Here is a 15,453-nt window from a genome sequence, read left to right as displayed (position 1 = left end):
TCACCCAGTACCACTAGTTAACGAAAAAGCTTGCAAACAAAGACGCGCGTCATCGCTCACAACTGGTGCTTCAGTTAGGGATTGATTCAAGGCTAACAACAAGGTGGTCACTAATCGTTGGAGCACTGATATATTTTTTCAAGTCTGCCTTCCTCGCCCAAGAATAATTATAAATACCTGTAGCGCGTTTGCACGAGTGAACTCTTGAAAATTGGAAACGTTGGTGGAGGGGGAAGAGAGAGTTAAAACAATGCAACCATCTAAAGACCTCTGATCTGTCTGTTTGGTTTAATGAACTTAACAGTTTAATGAGAAAATCTTCAAGTTTAGTTATCGCTAGAGAAGCAAAAAAGAGTCAAGTTTTAGCGATAGTGACTGACGCACCGCAAGGTTTCATGGCATAGTGACACTATGGGCCCGTTTCTTAGTACTTTTGCATACAGCAAACACGACAAAAAATGTCTTTTAGAAATTAACACATATTCATCGGATTTACGAAAAAAAGAAATAGTGATGGTTGTTCTAATAAGAGAAAGCAAACCATGAAATACGGAAGTGTTTTTTATAATTTACTTGATCATCACAGTTAAATTAATGTTCGGTGAGTTGCACTCTGAAATCCTGACACATTAAATATTTAAACCAAGATCGCGCCATAAAAATAGTCAATGGAAACTAGGGTGTCTCGAGCAGGATCCACAGTTAAGCTACACAAATAAAAAGGGTCAAAATTTCAAGAGAATGAAGAGATATTGAGAGCAATTAACAGTTTTCTTTAGTTGAACAATGACAGTAAACGATCTGGCTTATCGAAGATACAAACAAATGGTTTTGTAAAGGTAGTGAAACCAGTACGCGATGAAATCTGGCAGCGAATCTGATATAAACTCCAAATATCTATACATGTTTGTCATGTGCTTATTCTTTGTTGGCTGGTTTTCGAATTTCGGACCGCTAAATTAAGCTTGAAACAGAAAGTTTTAGTATCCGAACTAAGGGACCGATTATTTAAACGAAGTTAAAATCGGGATTGACAAAGTCGTAGTCTAAATACCACCGCTTTGCCCAAGATTCCGGTTATTTGAACAAGGTTTAGTCGTGGATCTAGATTAAGCTTATGCGTGTTTTTTGGATTAAAAAAAGCCCGGTTTTGGCGTAAACGTTCGTCTAAGAGGTCTAAAGCGGATGGAGTGAAATACTTACACCTGTAATATGCGATTTATTCTTTCTGATTTATTATTTATTTCCTCTCTAGGTTACGACGTAGCACGGTGATTAACTTTGAGATACTCTACTCCAAAACTAGAAATAACGTTACTGGCAGTTAAGGCTTAAAATTATCTTTTTTAGAAATACCGTATTTTAACTTAAGTAAGTTTAATCTTGATTAGAAACTGAGTCCATTCCTCAATCACATGGCTCAAATGCATTTTCTTCTATCTGTCGAGGATGCAATACTCAAATACAGGATTGAAAACACTTCTTTCGGAGTTATAATCACTGTAAATAAGGTAAGGACACCACCAGTAGTTAAATCCACTTCACAGCGCTAGTATAACCCCTTGAAAATTGCTGCGCGTTAATTGTAGCTAAATATAACGAAAGACAATTATAAATCACGTCACTTACTCCATGAGACACTGGCGTATCCTCCAAATATATACTGGCCGACCTTTATTATCGTCACAGTAGGACCCTTGTTATCGCACCTGGAGTGAAAGGTAGATGCAGCCCAACCATCAATAGACGCGCGCCAACATCGCTTCCAGGCAGATGACTTGCTTTGCACAACGGGCTTTAGCCAGGTGCTCAATGTAGTCAGGTATTTGTTGTTCTTTCTTAGGGTGGCTGAACTTGCTAAACCAGCTAAAACAAAAAATTATATAAACATGATGTATAGCGACGATTCACTAATCACATAAGTTGAGATCTGTAATGGCTTTTGAAAGGAGTTCCCGGACAATTCGTGTGAAAACTTTTATTTGAGCTTTTGGTGAAGTTCATATTGTCTGGCAGTTGCCAACCATTAAAGACGATACGAAAGAAAAGAAAGCCACCTAATATTTCCAACATAATTAACTCGCTGACAAATCTAGTTAACATAGAAATTGAATTGTTTCTTTCTAGCTGGTTTGTTTGTGAGGTTGGGGAATTCTTCTCACACGTGCACTCAGGTCGAGAAGTCTATCGAAAATTAGAATCAGAGCCCCCCTAAAGCCAACCAGCTTCCGGGTTTGACTAATACATGGTCGCTTTGACGGATGCTAGTTATCATTATGACATTAAGTCGAGAAAATTTGGTCGTGTATTTTCCTAGTTTCATTACTCAAACATTCCGAGCAACACATTTTCATGTTTTGAAGGGACTTTTCAGTGGATTTGTTTCATAAACCGAGAAGCTGTAATTCTGAAAAGCGACAGTCACTGAATATTAGAAAGACGAATGGGGAGGCAGTGATAAATCTGAGATACTAATGATCTACAGGAAAACTTGACTTTGAACTTTGCAAACATGACATGAATTTGAAAAGCAGATGCCGAACAACTTTTTATCTCGTCAGGTTTATAATACCTTGTGTCATGTCTATAGCACGACTGGGCGTAAACAGTGTCATACTTAATTGTTTATGTAAAAAATGTCGAAATTTTTTTTTTATTCCAGGAATTTTCTCATTCATTTCTAGGAGCCCTTTTTGGTTGACATGGAGCTTTTTTAAATCGCTGGGCATGTCGAGGGTTCTTTCTAATATGAGCTGCACAATTAATGACATTGTAAATCTGACCTGATTTTGCAAAAGGTGGCTACATAAATTGAGCACATTTTGAGACTTTCTAGGCTGAAGGAATATGCTCGTCATTAACAAGACTTCAGGTACGGCCCATCACAAGAAAGTAAGGGCAGAGAATGCTATCGGCAAGAGAAAAGATGGGCTTTTCTTTGGAATTAGAAATGAAATGAATATTATAAGAAAAGTTATTAAAAAGTTTAATTTCTTCGGCCACCATCAGGAAAATCAGCTCAGAAATATTGAAGTCATTTCCTTGAAAATGCGAAAATTTCGGTTAGAGTGGAGCTGTTAAAGTTTCAGAAAACGTTGAAGATGTCACGTCGGAACTCTAAGAATCGAACTAAAGACATTTCACTCAAAACTCTGCCCTACGAAAATAAATATTCAACGTTTTAACTTTTGCAAACTCATTACAACAGCAAAAATCCGAAATTAATCAGAAAAGGAAATGAAAAATGATTGAAGAAACTAACTAAGAAGAAGAAACAAACTAAGCACCGTTAATATTTGTTATTAAAGAATAGACTATTTCCGAGTCGCTGTGAACTTCACTATGAAAGCGAGGCTAAGTGCAAAACTTTTCATGTGAAAATTAGTTTTGTTTGCATAAGAATGAAAACTAATTTTCGTAACAAAAACTTTGCACTTAGACTCGCTTTCATAATGAGGTTCAAAGCAACTCGGAAATGGTCTATTGCAATTCTTACCTGCGTAATTATAGCATCCAAGGCCGTCTCCAATATAACCTTGGTTACACTTGCAGGAGTATGAACCCCGTGTGTTGGAACAGGTGGCGAACTCATGACAGTAGTTTCGCTGCCTTGAACATTCGTTTAAATCTAATAAACAAAATGAAAAATTCATTAAGCTTTGTACCCAATAGCGGCTTCATCGTTGTCAGCGTTAACAGTCCCCACCAGATGTTTCAAAGTGCGCTCGAGGGTCGAACTAAACAGCAAAAAAGACCGCTCATCCTGTAGCTAAGGGTGTCCAAGATTCCTTCTAATGTGAGAAGCACAATTACTGATGTCACACTTAAATTCATATCCTTAAGTCTACTAATCTCTTCTTCACATCTACGAATTTCATCTTGTGGCAAACAGTCACGGGTGTCTATTGATCATTCTTCACCAGTTTCATTTGTAATCAGCCTACCTTTCTTACAAGTATACTGATGGCAGTCGCTGCATTTTACGTCATTCCATTTGTAGTTGTGCTCCACGCCAAGTGCGTGCACGCAGTCTTCTTCTCTAAAATTATTTGGTTGATTTTTAGCCCAAGCTGTGAAGTTTCCAGCTCCACGATCCGCCCAAGTGAAGCTACCCTCTGTGGAAATGTCATTCAATCCCAGCCAGGATTTTTCGCCATTATGGCGATGCTGCAAAAACACGTTTTCTTCATTGTTGTTTATATCAACAAGGACTGAGTTTTCTTGACGGCATTTATTTAGCGCTGTGGTCCAGTTTGTGCATGTTTTACTCGTATAGTAACAAAATCCATTGAAATAGCTCCAGCCAGGATCACAGATGTCTGCAATTAAACAATAAGAGATTTTACAATTCAGAATAGTTATAACCAAAGAATAAAATTGATAATTAATAATTTTTCACTATCAGCAAATATTAATCAATGTTGATTAATGAATTGATATGTTGAAATCAGTCATGATTCAGTGAGGTCAATCAATCAATTTATTAATATCAATGCCTGGGATGAGGTTGCTCTCTATATCCGAGCTAGAGGCTCACGTGTAAGGCGCGTGACAATAGGAAGGTGTAACTTAACTTACAAAAAACAATCATGGAAACAAATTTAAGTAATGAGTGACCATAAAGATAAAAATGAAATATATTAAGAATAAATAAAAAAGTAAATAAGAAAAAAAATTATAAATGTTTGACCCATCCCATTAACAGTATAAACAACTGAAAACGTATATTCTCTCTCTCTCTCTCTCTCTCTCTCTCTCTCTCTCTCTCTCTCTCTCTCTCTCTCTCTCTCTCTCTCTCTCTCTCTCTCTCTCTCTCTCTCTCTCTCTCTCTCTCTCTCTCTCTCTCTCTCTCTCTCTCTCTCTCTCTATATTGCGTGTACCGAGTGCTGGGTTTGTTTCGGTGTCTGATGACGCCTTTGTAAACGAAATGTTTCAACAGTTATCACTTCGAGTAAGATGATCAACTATTATCGTTCTTGTGCTTAATAAGGTTCATGACAGATCGATATTAATGGGTATTAATAAATACAATTCAGGAGAATTTGCCTGACCATGGATTGGCCCAAAGATGAAACTTTATTGAAAACCAAAGTGCCATGCTGTGCCTCTCGTTTGCTTCAGAGTTTCTGCTGAGTGATCCCGATCTATCAGATTTCACTTCTCATCCGACGCACTGCTTATGATCTTACAGTATTTAATTTTGATGTTACGATGCTTTATTCGCCTTATTAAGTTGAAATTACCAGGCAAGGGCTAAGTATTAACTGACCTGTAAGCACCGCATAACTCACTGACAGCGGATCATATCTGGTCTGGTACAATTCCTTGACACAGACTCTGAATCCAGAGGAATTTATGTTCTGCAGAGGTAAACTTTTATTAATGCTCACTTGGTACTTTAGTTAGAGGTTAACAGTGTTTCCCAAATATTTGAATACTTTATATATTTCATTGCCAACGGGCTGAAACATGAAATTCAAAACCTATCATGCCGTAGTTTCTATTAGAAAGGACGATTCATGCAACCTAACGTTGTTGAATTGTTTCGCCATTTTCAAACTCACAGGTTTTGTTTGCGTTACTAGACTAAGAAGAGAACAAAGATTAAAAGACAATGTTTTTAATAAAAAAAGGAAAAAACCCTCAACAAGATGAAAAATATATCCCAAAGTTTCTCTTTGATTCCTTAGAAAGGTTATTTTCCATTATTGGTATAGTGAGAATTTTGTTATATCTTATACAAAAGAAGCTTCTATAAAAAAGCTTTACCTCTATCCAGGCTGTGATGCCGTTGTGCTCAGGAGCCGAGTTTCCACTTGCCGTCGTGCTGTGATTAGCGGATATTAAAACCGTTGGCGTTGAGTTATAAGCTCTTGTAAATGAAAAAAACTGCAAACCAAAAGAAGCATTAATACTACTATTTATTTATCTATAATTTATTTGATGATTTATTTATACATTCCACGACTTATCATGCAGGTTTGTCTCTGAGTGTAAAATTAATTGTCTTTCTGATTTATTTTCATTCTCACCAGATCTCATACAGGAAAACAAAATCATGTCCTATAAAGATATATGGTGTTTTTCTTTCTTTTTTCTTTCCAAAATTCTCTTTAAGTGGTTCTTCTCGTTGTTTACGTAGGAAAAGCGGATCTTCAGATTAAACGAAGCTCCATGACAGTGTTCTTAATAAACCATGGCACGCTAATCCCATGTGCCGGCGCGCAGCTTAAGCGTGAAATCACGTAACATCAGTACATCATTCCCAGATATGAAACTGGACTCTATGTAGGAACTTACGGTGAATGTGTGTACTTTGCCATAGGAAATACGAATCCAAATTCTCTTTGAGGTGTCATGCAGGACTCCATGCGTAAATGTCGTACCACGACACTCGATTTTGCAGAGTGTCTTACACAATCCCTCATATACTTGCATGGTTTGACATTAGATCGTAAGCCCGCATATTCTGCAAAAGGGTTCCATGCAAACTTCCCAACAGAAGTCCTTTGGGAAATTGGTCGCTGAAACTCGTTCTAACTTTAAACACCGTTGCTTTCTAGATCTAGTCAAGTTTTCCTTACCTGACAGTAAGCGTTGTTGTTTTCGTCTGTTGGTGGGTTTGTGTTTGGAAAACTGATCACCCCGTGCTCGTTAAACAGCGGTTTGTGGAGTTTGGCAAACGCGAACCAGTTCTGTCAAGAGAAATAACAGTTGAATACGAGTTTGCCTTTTGGTCGAGAGTCGAGGGTCGAGGGTAACTAGTCGAGGGTCGAGGGTCGAAAAAATTATTCAAAATTATTTTCAAATTATTTTTGAACTTCGTCAACTCAAAAGTTCACAGGCTCGTGTTTACTCGAGTTTTTTGCCGCATTTGGGATTGTCATAAACTTTTTCCATTCCCACGGACTCTCCGGCGTGCTGAGTATCAGAATCTGGCGGCCCTTTCTATTTTTACGGTTAAATTATTTCAGTTTTCCGGGCTACGAATTCGAATTATAGCAGAAGATAACGCGCACGCTGAAGACGCTGTTACGTATCGTTGTAACACTCAAGTTTTAGAACAATATTGTTTATTCAGAGCAGAAACCCAGTGTTTTTTTTTTGTCTAACGATTCACTCGCTTATGAAAAGATTAGGGCTAATTCCGCACTAGCAGACAAATTCGGATTTGTCTTCGAACAATCTGAACAAAAAATTTTGTCGTGACAATTTTATGTCTGAAAGTTTTTATCCGCACTGAACACTATTGGTAGCCGGCTAAAATCTGTCTGATATGTCAACAACGGTAAATAGCGGTGATATATATTAGATTTCGTTCTAATTTATTCTGTTCCGCGCCAAAACAATAATGGTCTGGAACAGTCGTTTAAATCCTGATCGTTATTGCTTGTATTTTGCTTTTAAATCAAGCTCAAATTGAGACAGAAATACTGCTTATGTTGTGCTTAATATTGATACGTCTAATTCTTCGAAATCAAGTAACCTTGCTTGCGAGTGAACACTGTAGAGAACAGAGACGTCAAGGACTCGATCGATTTTTTCGTAGAAGATCGATTTTCTAATATGACCGCCACTTTGATTTCGATTCGGTCAGTATAAAATGCAGACTGCAGACTGCAGATTGCAGACTGCAGACTGGGTATAAAATGCAGACTAGGTATAAAATGCAGATTGCAGACTGCAGACTGGGTATAAAATGCAGAATGATATCAAGTAAACACGAGCCTGTGAACTTTTGAGTTGACGAAGTTCAGAAATAATTTGAAAATAATTTTGAATAAGTTTTCGACCCTCGACCATTTACCCTCGACCCTCGACATTTTACCCTCGACCCTCGACCAAAAGGCAAACTCGTTGAATACCATTGAATACTAACCAATAAATGTGAGAAGCCACTGCCAAATCTGCGAGACGTGTTATTGAAAGCCTGAGTGAATGTATTATTTAGTCAGTGACGCAGGCATACTCGGAAGCCAAGTTAACTTAGAGAAGGTCTTGCCATAAAAAACGTTTATCAATAAAGTATGCTTTTTACCTTCGGCTAGATAACGTGGTAAAAAAGCCACTTTTTGAAAACCGAACAGTGTAGGTTTTCAGCCTGAATCTCGAAGTCATGATCACTTCTTTCACAAAGTACTCAGAAACGCATAAGAAAAATGCTGAATATCACAACTTTTTCAAAGCGACAGAACCTAAATTCCAGCAAAATAATAACATATTTGTTAGAGCTTCTTGTTTTATTGAAAAAGTTGATAGCACGCTGTAGCATCCGTGCAAATTTCACCTTGCCTAAAAAATTGCTCAAACAACAATAACTTCTACCAACCAGGGGATTGAACATTTATGGTAGTAGCCTTATACAAAAAACCTATAGTTAAGAACATACCACGGTAATGTCCTCATGCTTTCCATCAAAATTCTGCATTTCTCTAAGGCATCCCTTAAAAGAATTCTTTGTGGTATCTTCGAGCCAAATGAGAGCGGCATCATACTCATTCCCTGTCCTTAAATGTTCTGACGTCACAAGAACCACAGGAGCTTCAGTAAACTTGTCCTAAAAAATTCCAAGAAAAGAGGTAGTTGGAAATTGCGAAAATAAGTTGGTTAGCAAGTATATTTAATATTTTGGACTGTTTCCTAAGATTCATGGCAGAATGGACATCCAATATATCTATATCTATATATATATATTTCAATTCCAAACTACTTGTTTAGTTGTTCTACACAGAACGAAACTATGGGATGATTCAGCTAAGATAATTGCTGATTGTATATCAGAGTTACCTTGAGTTCAGTTTTGGCATTTTATTAAATGCTGTTTTCTTAAGTCCTACCTTGGGAAAAGTTACATCTGCACAGTTTGTCCCAGACCACCACTTTTGCAGCTGAATCTTTCCGGTCAAGCCCTCTGGTGGAGCTCCTTGGTACGCGATCCAGTCGACAGTTGCAAATGGGTTGAAATTCTCCTGCTTTCGCCCTGTTTGCATAACGCAAACAGTGAAATTTTTGGGACTGATATTTTCAGTCCAGGAAGTCACTGCGTCGTGGACTGTTACGGAATCGTTAAGTTTCATGTGAGTAACGGTGACTTGAACATGAACCTGTTTGTCCGGATAGAAGCGGTATGGCGGAAAAGCGACTGTTTTGCAGTTGGAATCGGACCATTCTGGAACATGGAGGAGTTCTACTCGGCCTCGAACAATTGGAAAACCTGGTAAACAATTTAACGTATATAACGTTAGTTGGTCAAACTGATAACTCACTCCTTGGTTGGTATTTGATCTGCAGTACCTTTCGCAATGTAATCTAGTTGCTACAGTGACAGTTGTGTTGATTAAAATGGCATTTGTGTTTTCACTAATAGTTCCGTATTAACCCCTCTCCAGTTTGGCAGCTCCCACGTCCCCGATTAACTTGTGGTTTGGCACATGAGACCTTGTTTTATGGTTACTACGCTTCTGCTTTTGTTGTTAGCTGTCTTTTGAATATTCTGCAGATAGCTGAGTGAGTTTTTTGCAGAACATAAGTTTCTCGTGTCTTCCAAAGAAGACTGTACAACTGTATAATAAGGTCTTCTGTTGAGCTTTTATGGAAGGTATTATTATAGAGTATCTCTCTTACCTTCACAACTTCCTGGATGGTACACCAGGTCATTTTCTAGTCCTCTACAGTAATTTAACTCATGCCAGCATTTGTTGTCGTATGTTGTTCCATTCGCAGTGCACACTGGATCCTGATAGGAGGGACATTGTTCAAAACACTCACAACGGGCGTCATGCGCACTGTACGTCTTGCACACTCCAAACCGTGGACAATGCACATTAAGGCAGGGATTAAGATCTGTGACACAAAAACAACAATTAAAAATAGCTAAATATTTTCTTTAATGTCATACTTTCATGTAAAATGAGAATTTCTTGAAATGCTTTCTTCTCGGCATTGTAAGGAAAGATTATTAACTTTGGTAGAAATGTAATAAATGAATAGAAATAAATAAATTAATTAATTAATTAACTAAAAGGTTAATTAAAACACAAAAAAAAAAACCCTAAATATAATAAATGAAAAACCAACCCCCAATCACAGCAAAGCTGACTGTTAAAGGGTCGTGACCACTTCCTGATCCCTGTAAGTCTTTAACGCAAATCTTCATACCCTTAAGGCCAACTTCCTGCAAAAAATAATACCATTTTGATAACACATACTCCTCTTGTCATGTTTAGGTAAAAAGCCAGATCTTTATAATTAATAACTTTAGAAATATTTTGAATTTTTTTCCAACGTCCTTCCAGGCCCCAATCCCACAAAAGGAATGTTTAACTTGTCCAGTTCAGCAGTTCAGTCCCATTTGGAACAAACTGGGTACTGATTCTTTTCTTAGAGTTCCCTCCCAAAGAAGGATTGCTTAAATTGTCTAGATCATCCGTTCAACCCCATTTGCAACAAAGTGCATTTTAATTGTTTTCCCAGTGTTCCCCATTTGGAACAAAGTGCGTTATGATTCTTATTCAGGATCCCTTCCAACAGGAGGATTGTTTCACTTGTCTATTTTAGAACTTGAAAAACAATTTGAAACAAAGTGCGTTCTGATTCTATTCTCAGGGTCCCTTCCCACCGAAGGATTTTCTTACTTGTCTAGTTCAGCAGTTCAACACCATTTGTAACAAAGTTCGTTCTGATTCCTCTCTCAGGGTCCCTCCCCACCGGAGGATTGTTTAACATGTCTAGTTCAGCAGTTCAACACCATTTGGAGCAAAGTTCGTTCTGATTCGTTTCTCAGGGTCCCTTCCTACAGGAGGATTGTTTAACATGTCTAGTTCAGCAGTTCAACACCATTTGGAGCAAAGTTCGTTGTGATTCTTTTCTCAGGGTTCCTTGCCAAAGGAGGATTATTTCACTTGTCTAGTCCAGTCTTTCGGCCCAATTTGGAACAAAGTGCGTTCTGATTTTTTGGTCAGGGTCCCTTCCCAAAGGAGGATTATTTCACTTGTCTAGTTCAGTCGTTTAACCTCACTTAGAACAAAGTGCGTTTTGTATCTTTTATAAGGGTCGTTTCCCACAGGAAGATTTTTTTATATGTCTAGTTCTGCAGTTCAACCCCGTTTGGAACAGCATGCTTTCTGATTCTTTTACTTGTCTAGTTCGGCAGTTCAACCCCATTTGAAACAAACTGCGTTCTGATTCTTATCCTGGGGTCCCTTCCCACTGAGGATTGTTACACTAGTCTAGTTCAGCCTTTCAACCCCATTTGGAACAAAGTGAGTTCTGATTCTTTTCTGAGGGTCCCTTCCCACAGCAAGATTGATTGCCTTATTTAGTTCATCCGCTTCACCCCATTTAGAAGAAAGTGCGTACTGTTTCTTTTCTCAGGGCCCCTTCCCACAGGAGGATTGTTTTACTTGTCTGGTCCAGTAGTTTAACCCCATTTGGAACAAAGTTGCGTTCTGATTCTTTTCTCAGGGTCACTTCCTGAAGGAGGATTGTTTCACTTGTCTAGTTCAGCCTCTGAAACCAATTTCGAGCAGAGTGCGTTCTGATTGTTTTCTCAGAGTCCCTTCCCCCAGGAGGATTTTTTCCCTTGTCTAGTTCAGCCTTTCAACCAAATTTGGAACAAAGTGCGTTATGATTCTCTTCTCATGGTCCCTTCCCAAAGAAGGACTGTTTCAATTGTCTAGTTCAGCCCTTCAACCTAATTGGGAACAAAGTGCGTTCTGATTCTTTTCTCAGGGTCTCTTCCCAAAGGAGGATTGCTTCACTTGTCTAGTTCAGCCTTTTAACCCAATGTAGAACAAAGTGCGTCCTGATTCATTTCTTAGGGTCCCTTCCCAAAGGACGATTGTTTCACTTTTCTAGTTAAGCCTTTCAACCCTATTTGAAACAACGTGGGTTCTGATTCTTTCGCCAGGGTCTCTTCGCCCGGGAGGATTCTTTAACTTGTCTAGTTCAGTCGTTCAACTCCATTTAGAACAAAGTGCGTTTCAATTATTTTCCCAGTGTCCCCCTTTAAGAGCAAAGTGCGTTTTGTTTCCTATCCCAGGGTCTCCTCTCAAAGGAGGATCGTTTAGCTTGTCTAGTTCATCCGTTCAATCCCATTTTAAACAAAGCGCGTTCTGATTGTTTTTCAGGTTCCCTTTCCATAGAGGGATTGTTTTACTTGTCTTTTGCATCCGTTGAACCCCATTTGGAACAAAGCGCGTTTTCCTAGGGTCCCTTCTTGCAGGGAAAATCCACGTCTTATAGAGCGAAAATAGGACAGCTGGTAATATCATACCTCAACCCAGGCCGTGATGACGTTTTTTTCTGGAGGAACGAAGCTTTTTGCTTGACGGTCATATTGGTGGTGAACGGAAACAAGGACCACTGGTGACGCATAGAACGTGGTGTTAAAAGGCACTTCCTGAAAACGGTAGATCAATGAATAAACAAACAACAATTTAGATTTATAAATCTAGACGGAAGTACTGATTAATCTTACCTAACGGTGAAGTAACTCAAACAATCATTAGGAAAGAAAGTTTATTCAGGAACTTTTTTAGTAACTTTTTGTTTATTTTTATATTTTTATATTTATTTGTTTATTTATCTATTTATTTATATTTGTTTCATTAATGTTCATTTTTCTTTTTAAATTTTTATTAATAATTTACTTAAAAGAGCTGTACATTTTCATAGTGCTCTGTAAAGGAATATTTTGAGATAATGTTTTCTGTTTATTCTTAATTCTTGCCTGCTGGGTAATGGATTGATAGTATTAAGAGAATAGAAAGTTTAACCACAAGTTAGGTTTATTATGCCAGTATAACAAAAAGGCAAGCTCTGATTTGCTTCATAACTGAAAGCAAGGTGAATGACAGCTGTCACTTACCTGACAGAATCCATAGTTGTCCTTAGCTGAGGGTTTGCCTTTGTTGGGAAAAACCGCTTCTTTAGTGATCGTAAAATTGAGGTGAGAGCCATTGCCGAGGAAAGCGAACCAGTCCTATAAAAAGAAAAATTTCAATTATTATTACTGGTATTTCCATTTTTGATGTTACCGCCAAGTACAGGGTGGTAGTCAGAGAAGCGGGTTGTGTTTTGTTTTAATTCTTTATAAAACATAACTATTCTTACAGCCACATTTGGTAACCGCGTGTAAACGAGCAACATGTTACACACGACAAGAAGCACGTGAAGGACCGCAGGATCTTGACACGTGTTAATACTATTAGCACTAGATAAAAACATTCCATGTCCTTAATTCATAGCACGACAGTCGATATAAAAGGACTAATTGAGTACTTGCAACACATGCGGATGCGCCTAACAATGTTTTTCATGGAGATTCTGTAGGAAAAAATGTCCTCTGGTTTGATGAACAGGGAATACAAACAGACTATCTTTAACGCCTAGCCATAGCAGCTTTTCCTATAAAACAGTTTTGTGCTCAATTAAGTAAGCGCTTTGGATTAGTTTTTTTCGAGATTTATTTGTTCAAGCCTTTGATTTCGTTTAAACAGCGAAAGCACCACTTACTAAAACGCCTTCGATCAGTTAAATCATTTTCACGAAATTTAAACTTAGTTGAGTCACCTTTAACTTATTTTCAACGGTTAGTGGCTTACCACAATTGTATCCTGGTGTTTTCCGTCAAAAGGCAAGAATTCTCGTATACAGACTTCAAATCCCCGACTTTCTAGATTTTCCAACCAAACATAGACTGCATCATTCGGTTTTGTACTGCGAGAATATTTAGCGGTGACAAACACAGTAGGTCTTCCACCAAAGCTCTGCAAAGCAAGTGTTTGAACACTACGTCAGGCAAATGATGATTCAAATCATTCACAGTGACTATTAGTTAAAAGATACTCAATTGTTTCTCAAACTTCATACCCTGGAACTAGAAAGGGGGAGGAGAGGAGGAAGGGAAGCGGAGATTTCGATCGAGGTGTGGTCTCTCGGACAAGCTAGCCAGGGGATCAAGACCATTAACAACGTTTCTTTGTTGATTTCTTTTCCCCGGAAGGATTGTTTTCATTGTCCTCCAAAAGGCTCTGGCGTCTTATTGGTGATTCTCAATTAGCTTCTTGTTATAAGTTTGTTTGTTCTTCTTGACAGAATCGTATGTCCAATTTCGCATAGATTTATACGCAAGCAAGTCTTTATCGCACGATGTTTTTCGCGCCTTCTTTAACAGATAGTCGCGTTGGCGAATGTCTTTCTTTATGTTGCCGGTCATCCATGGACAATTTTCCATATCACGAACTTTTTTCTGAATGAGCGGGGCATATTAATGACGATCTGCCACCTCAAGGAATTTGGTCTCAAAAACAGTCCATAACTCGTCACTCAAAAGGAATCAGTTCTGGTTCAAAGAAATTCCAACATGAGTCAGATGCTGGAGGGAATAACATGCGACAAATACAACATAGATGACGCCTTGCTCCACGGGAGAAACCGGGAAGAACACGATAAGAGGCTAGAAGATGCTCGTATGCGTCGTTAGAAGCTGGCATGACACCCCACCATGCAAAGTGCAACTTCAGCGCTAACCCTGTCACGCCATAACCTCCAGTGCCATCGAGGTTGATACTTTAAAGTTTCAAACAATCGCAGACCCACCGCCACCACAGAATTTGGCAAAAGGGAGCACATTTCTTGGCATGAACTAATTTAGCGAGTTCTCGAACATCTTGCTGACAAGACGAAGGGCATCAGAGAACTGCTTTCAAAAGGGAACCAGTGGATCTGGAGAAGTTATCTGCAGAGCGCGTTCAAGCAAAGCAAAGCTGACCTTACACAAGTCCCGGTACTAGCCTTTTGTGACCTGAGCAAGGCTTAGTCGTGGTCATTCTTCAGCTCCAAGCGGACAACTTCTGGATCGAGGCCAGTATCGTTCATGTCAGAGCGATGCTACCCACCGAAACCAAATACAGACAGATAGACAAGGAAGTTCTAGCTCTGACAGAAGTGTGCGAGAAATCATGAAAATACATCGTGGTGAAGTCAATCGTTTTGGAAACGGATTACAAAGCCCTGGTACCACATGTGAGTAGTAACACACTGGATCAAGTTCTGCCATAGAGTCAGCGATTCAGAATGAGACTAAAGAGATTCCACTTCAAGGAGACTCCAAGCTCAAGATCAAATGTTCCAGTCGATAAGCTATGATAAAGAACGACTGTGCATGTCGGAAGTGTGATATCTTCACTGCCTGGCTCAGACACAAGACTACAGCAAATCATGGAAGCACAAGAAGAGGATCCAGTCTGCAGCTAGAGATCAAAGTGCACTGCTACGAGGGATGACCTGACAAGCACACACTGAACGATAATGGTCCTCAGTTTGATAATACAGAATTCGTACACTTTGCCAAGGAGTGGAGAATCAAACACACCAGAAATAGTCCAAAATATCCCCAGAAGAGTGGAGAAGTCGAACGCGAATTCAGAACAGGCAGTGAAGAACCTGCTA

The 15,453-nt window shown here is 38.8% G+C and overlaps 1 protein-coding gene across 4 annotated transcripts in view; it reads right to left on the bottom strand.

Moving 5' to 3' along the window:
• The window catches only part of LOC146485606 (uncharacterized), a 203,764-nt gene that overhangs the window by 182,244 nt on the left and 6,067 nt on the right, over nt 1-15,453 (bottom strand). Inside the window, exons 4-17 of one of the 4 annotated variants that reach the window (XM_085103421.1) lie at nt 13,605-13,769; nt 12,869-12,982; nt 12,275-12,400; nt 10,078-10,174; nt 9,625-9,843; nt 8,838-9,214; nt 8,390-8,557; nt 6,585-6,695; nt 5,770-5,889; nt 5,270-5,360; nt 3,945-4,319; nt 3,497-3,628; nt 1,630-1,866; nt 1,228-1,500 (exon numbers count right to left, since the gene is read on the bottom strand). The exons of 2 other annotated variants lie outside the window; for them this stretch is intronic. In XM_085103421.1, coding sequence (XP_084959547.1) covers nt 1,421-1,500; nt 1,630-1,866; nt 3,497-3,628; nt 3,945-4,319; nt 5,270-5,360; nt 5,770-5,889; nt 6,585-6,695; nt 8,390-8,557; nt 8,838-9,214; nt 9,625-9,843; nt 10,078-10,174; nt 12,275-12,400; nt 12,869-12,982; nt 13,605-13,769 — 2,412 coding nt within the window. In that variant the 3' untranslated portion in view covers nt 1,228-1,420. Of the gene's footprint in view, nt 1-1,227; nt 1,501-1,629; nt 1,867-3,496; nt 3,629-3,944; nt 4,320-5,269; nt 5,361-5,769; nt 5,890-6,584; nt 6,696-8,389; nt 8,558-8,837; nt 9,215-9,624; nt 9,844-10,077; nt 10,175-12,274; nt 12,401-12,868; nt 12,983-13,604; nt 13,770-15,453 lie in introns of those variants that run through there. One more of the 4 variants, XM_085103420.1, reaches the window with a different exon arrangement.

Source organism: Pavona decussata, unplaced genomic scaffold (assembly GCF_977016875.1).
Source record: "Pavona decussata unplaced genomic scaffold, jaPavDecu1.1 SCAFFOLD_26, whole genome shotgun sequence".
Taxonomy (NCBI): domain Eukaryota; kingdom Metazoa; phylum Cnidaria; class Anthozoa; order Scleractinia; family Agariciidae; genus Pavona; species Pavona decussata.
The sequence above is the reverse complement of the archived record's forward strand: the minus strand, read 5'-3'. Positions and strand labels throughout refer to the sequence as shown.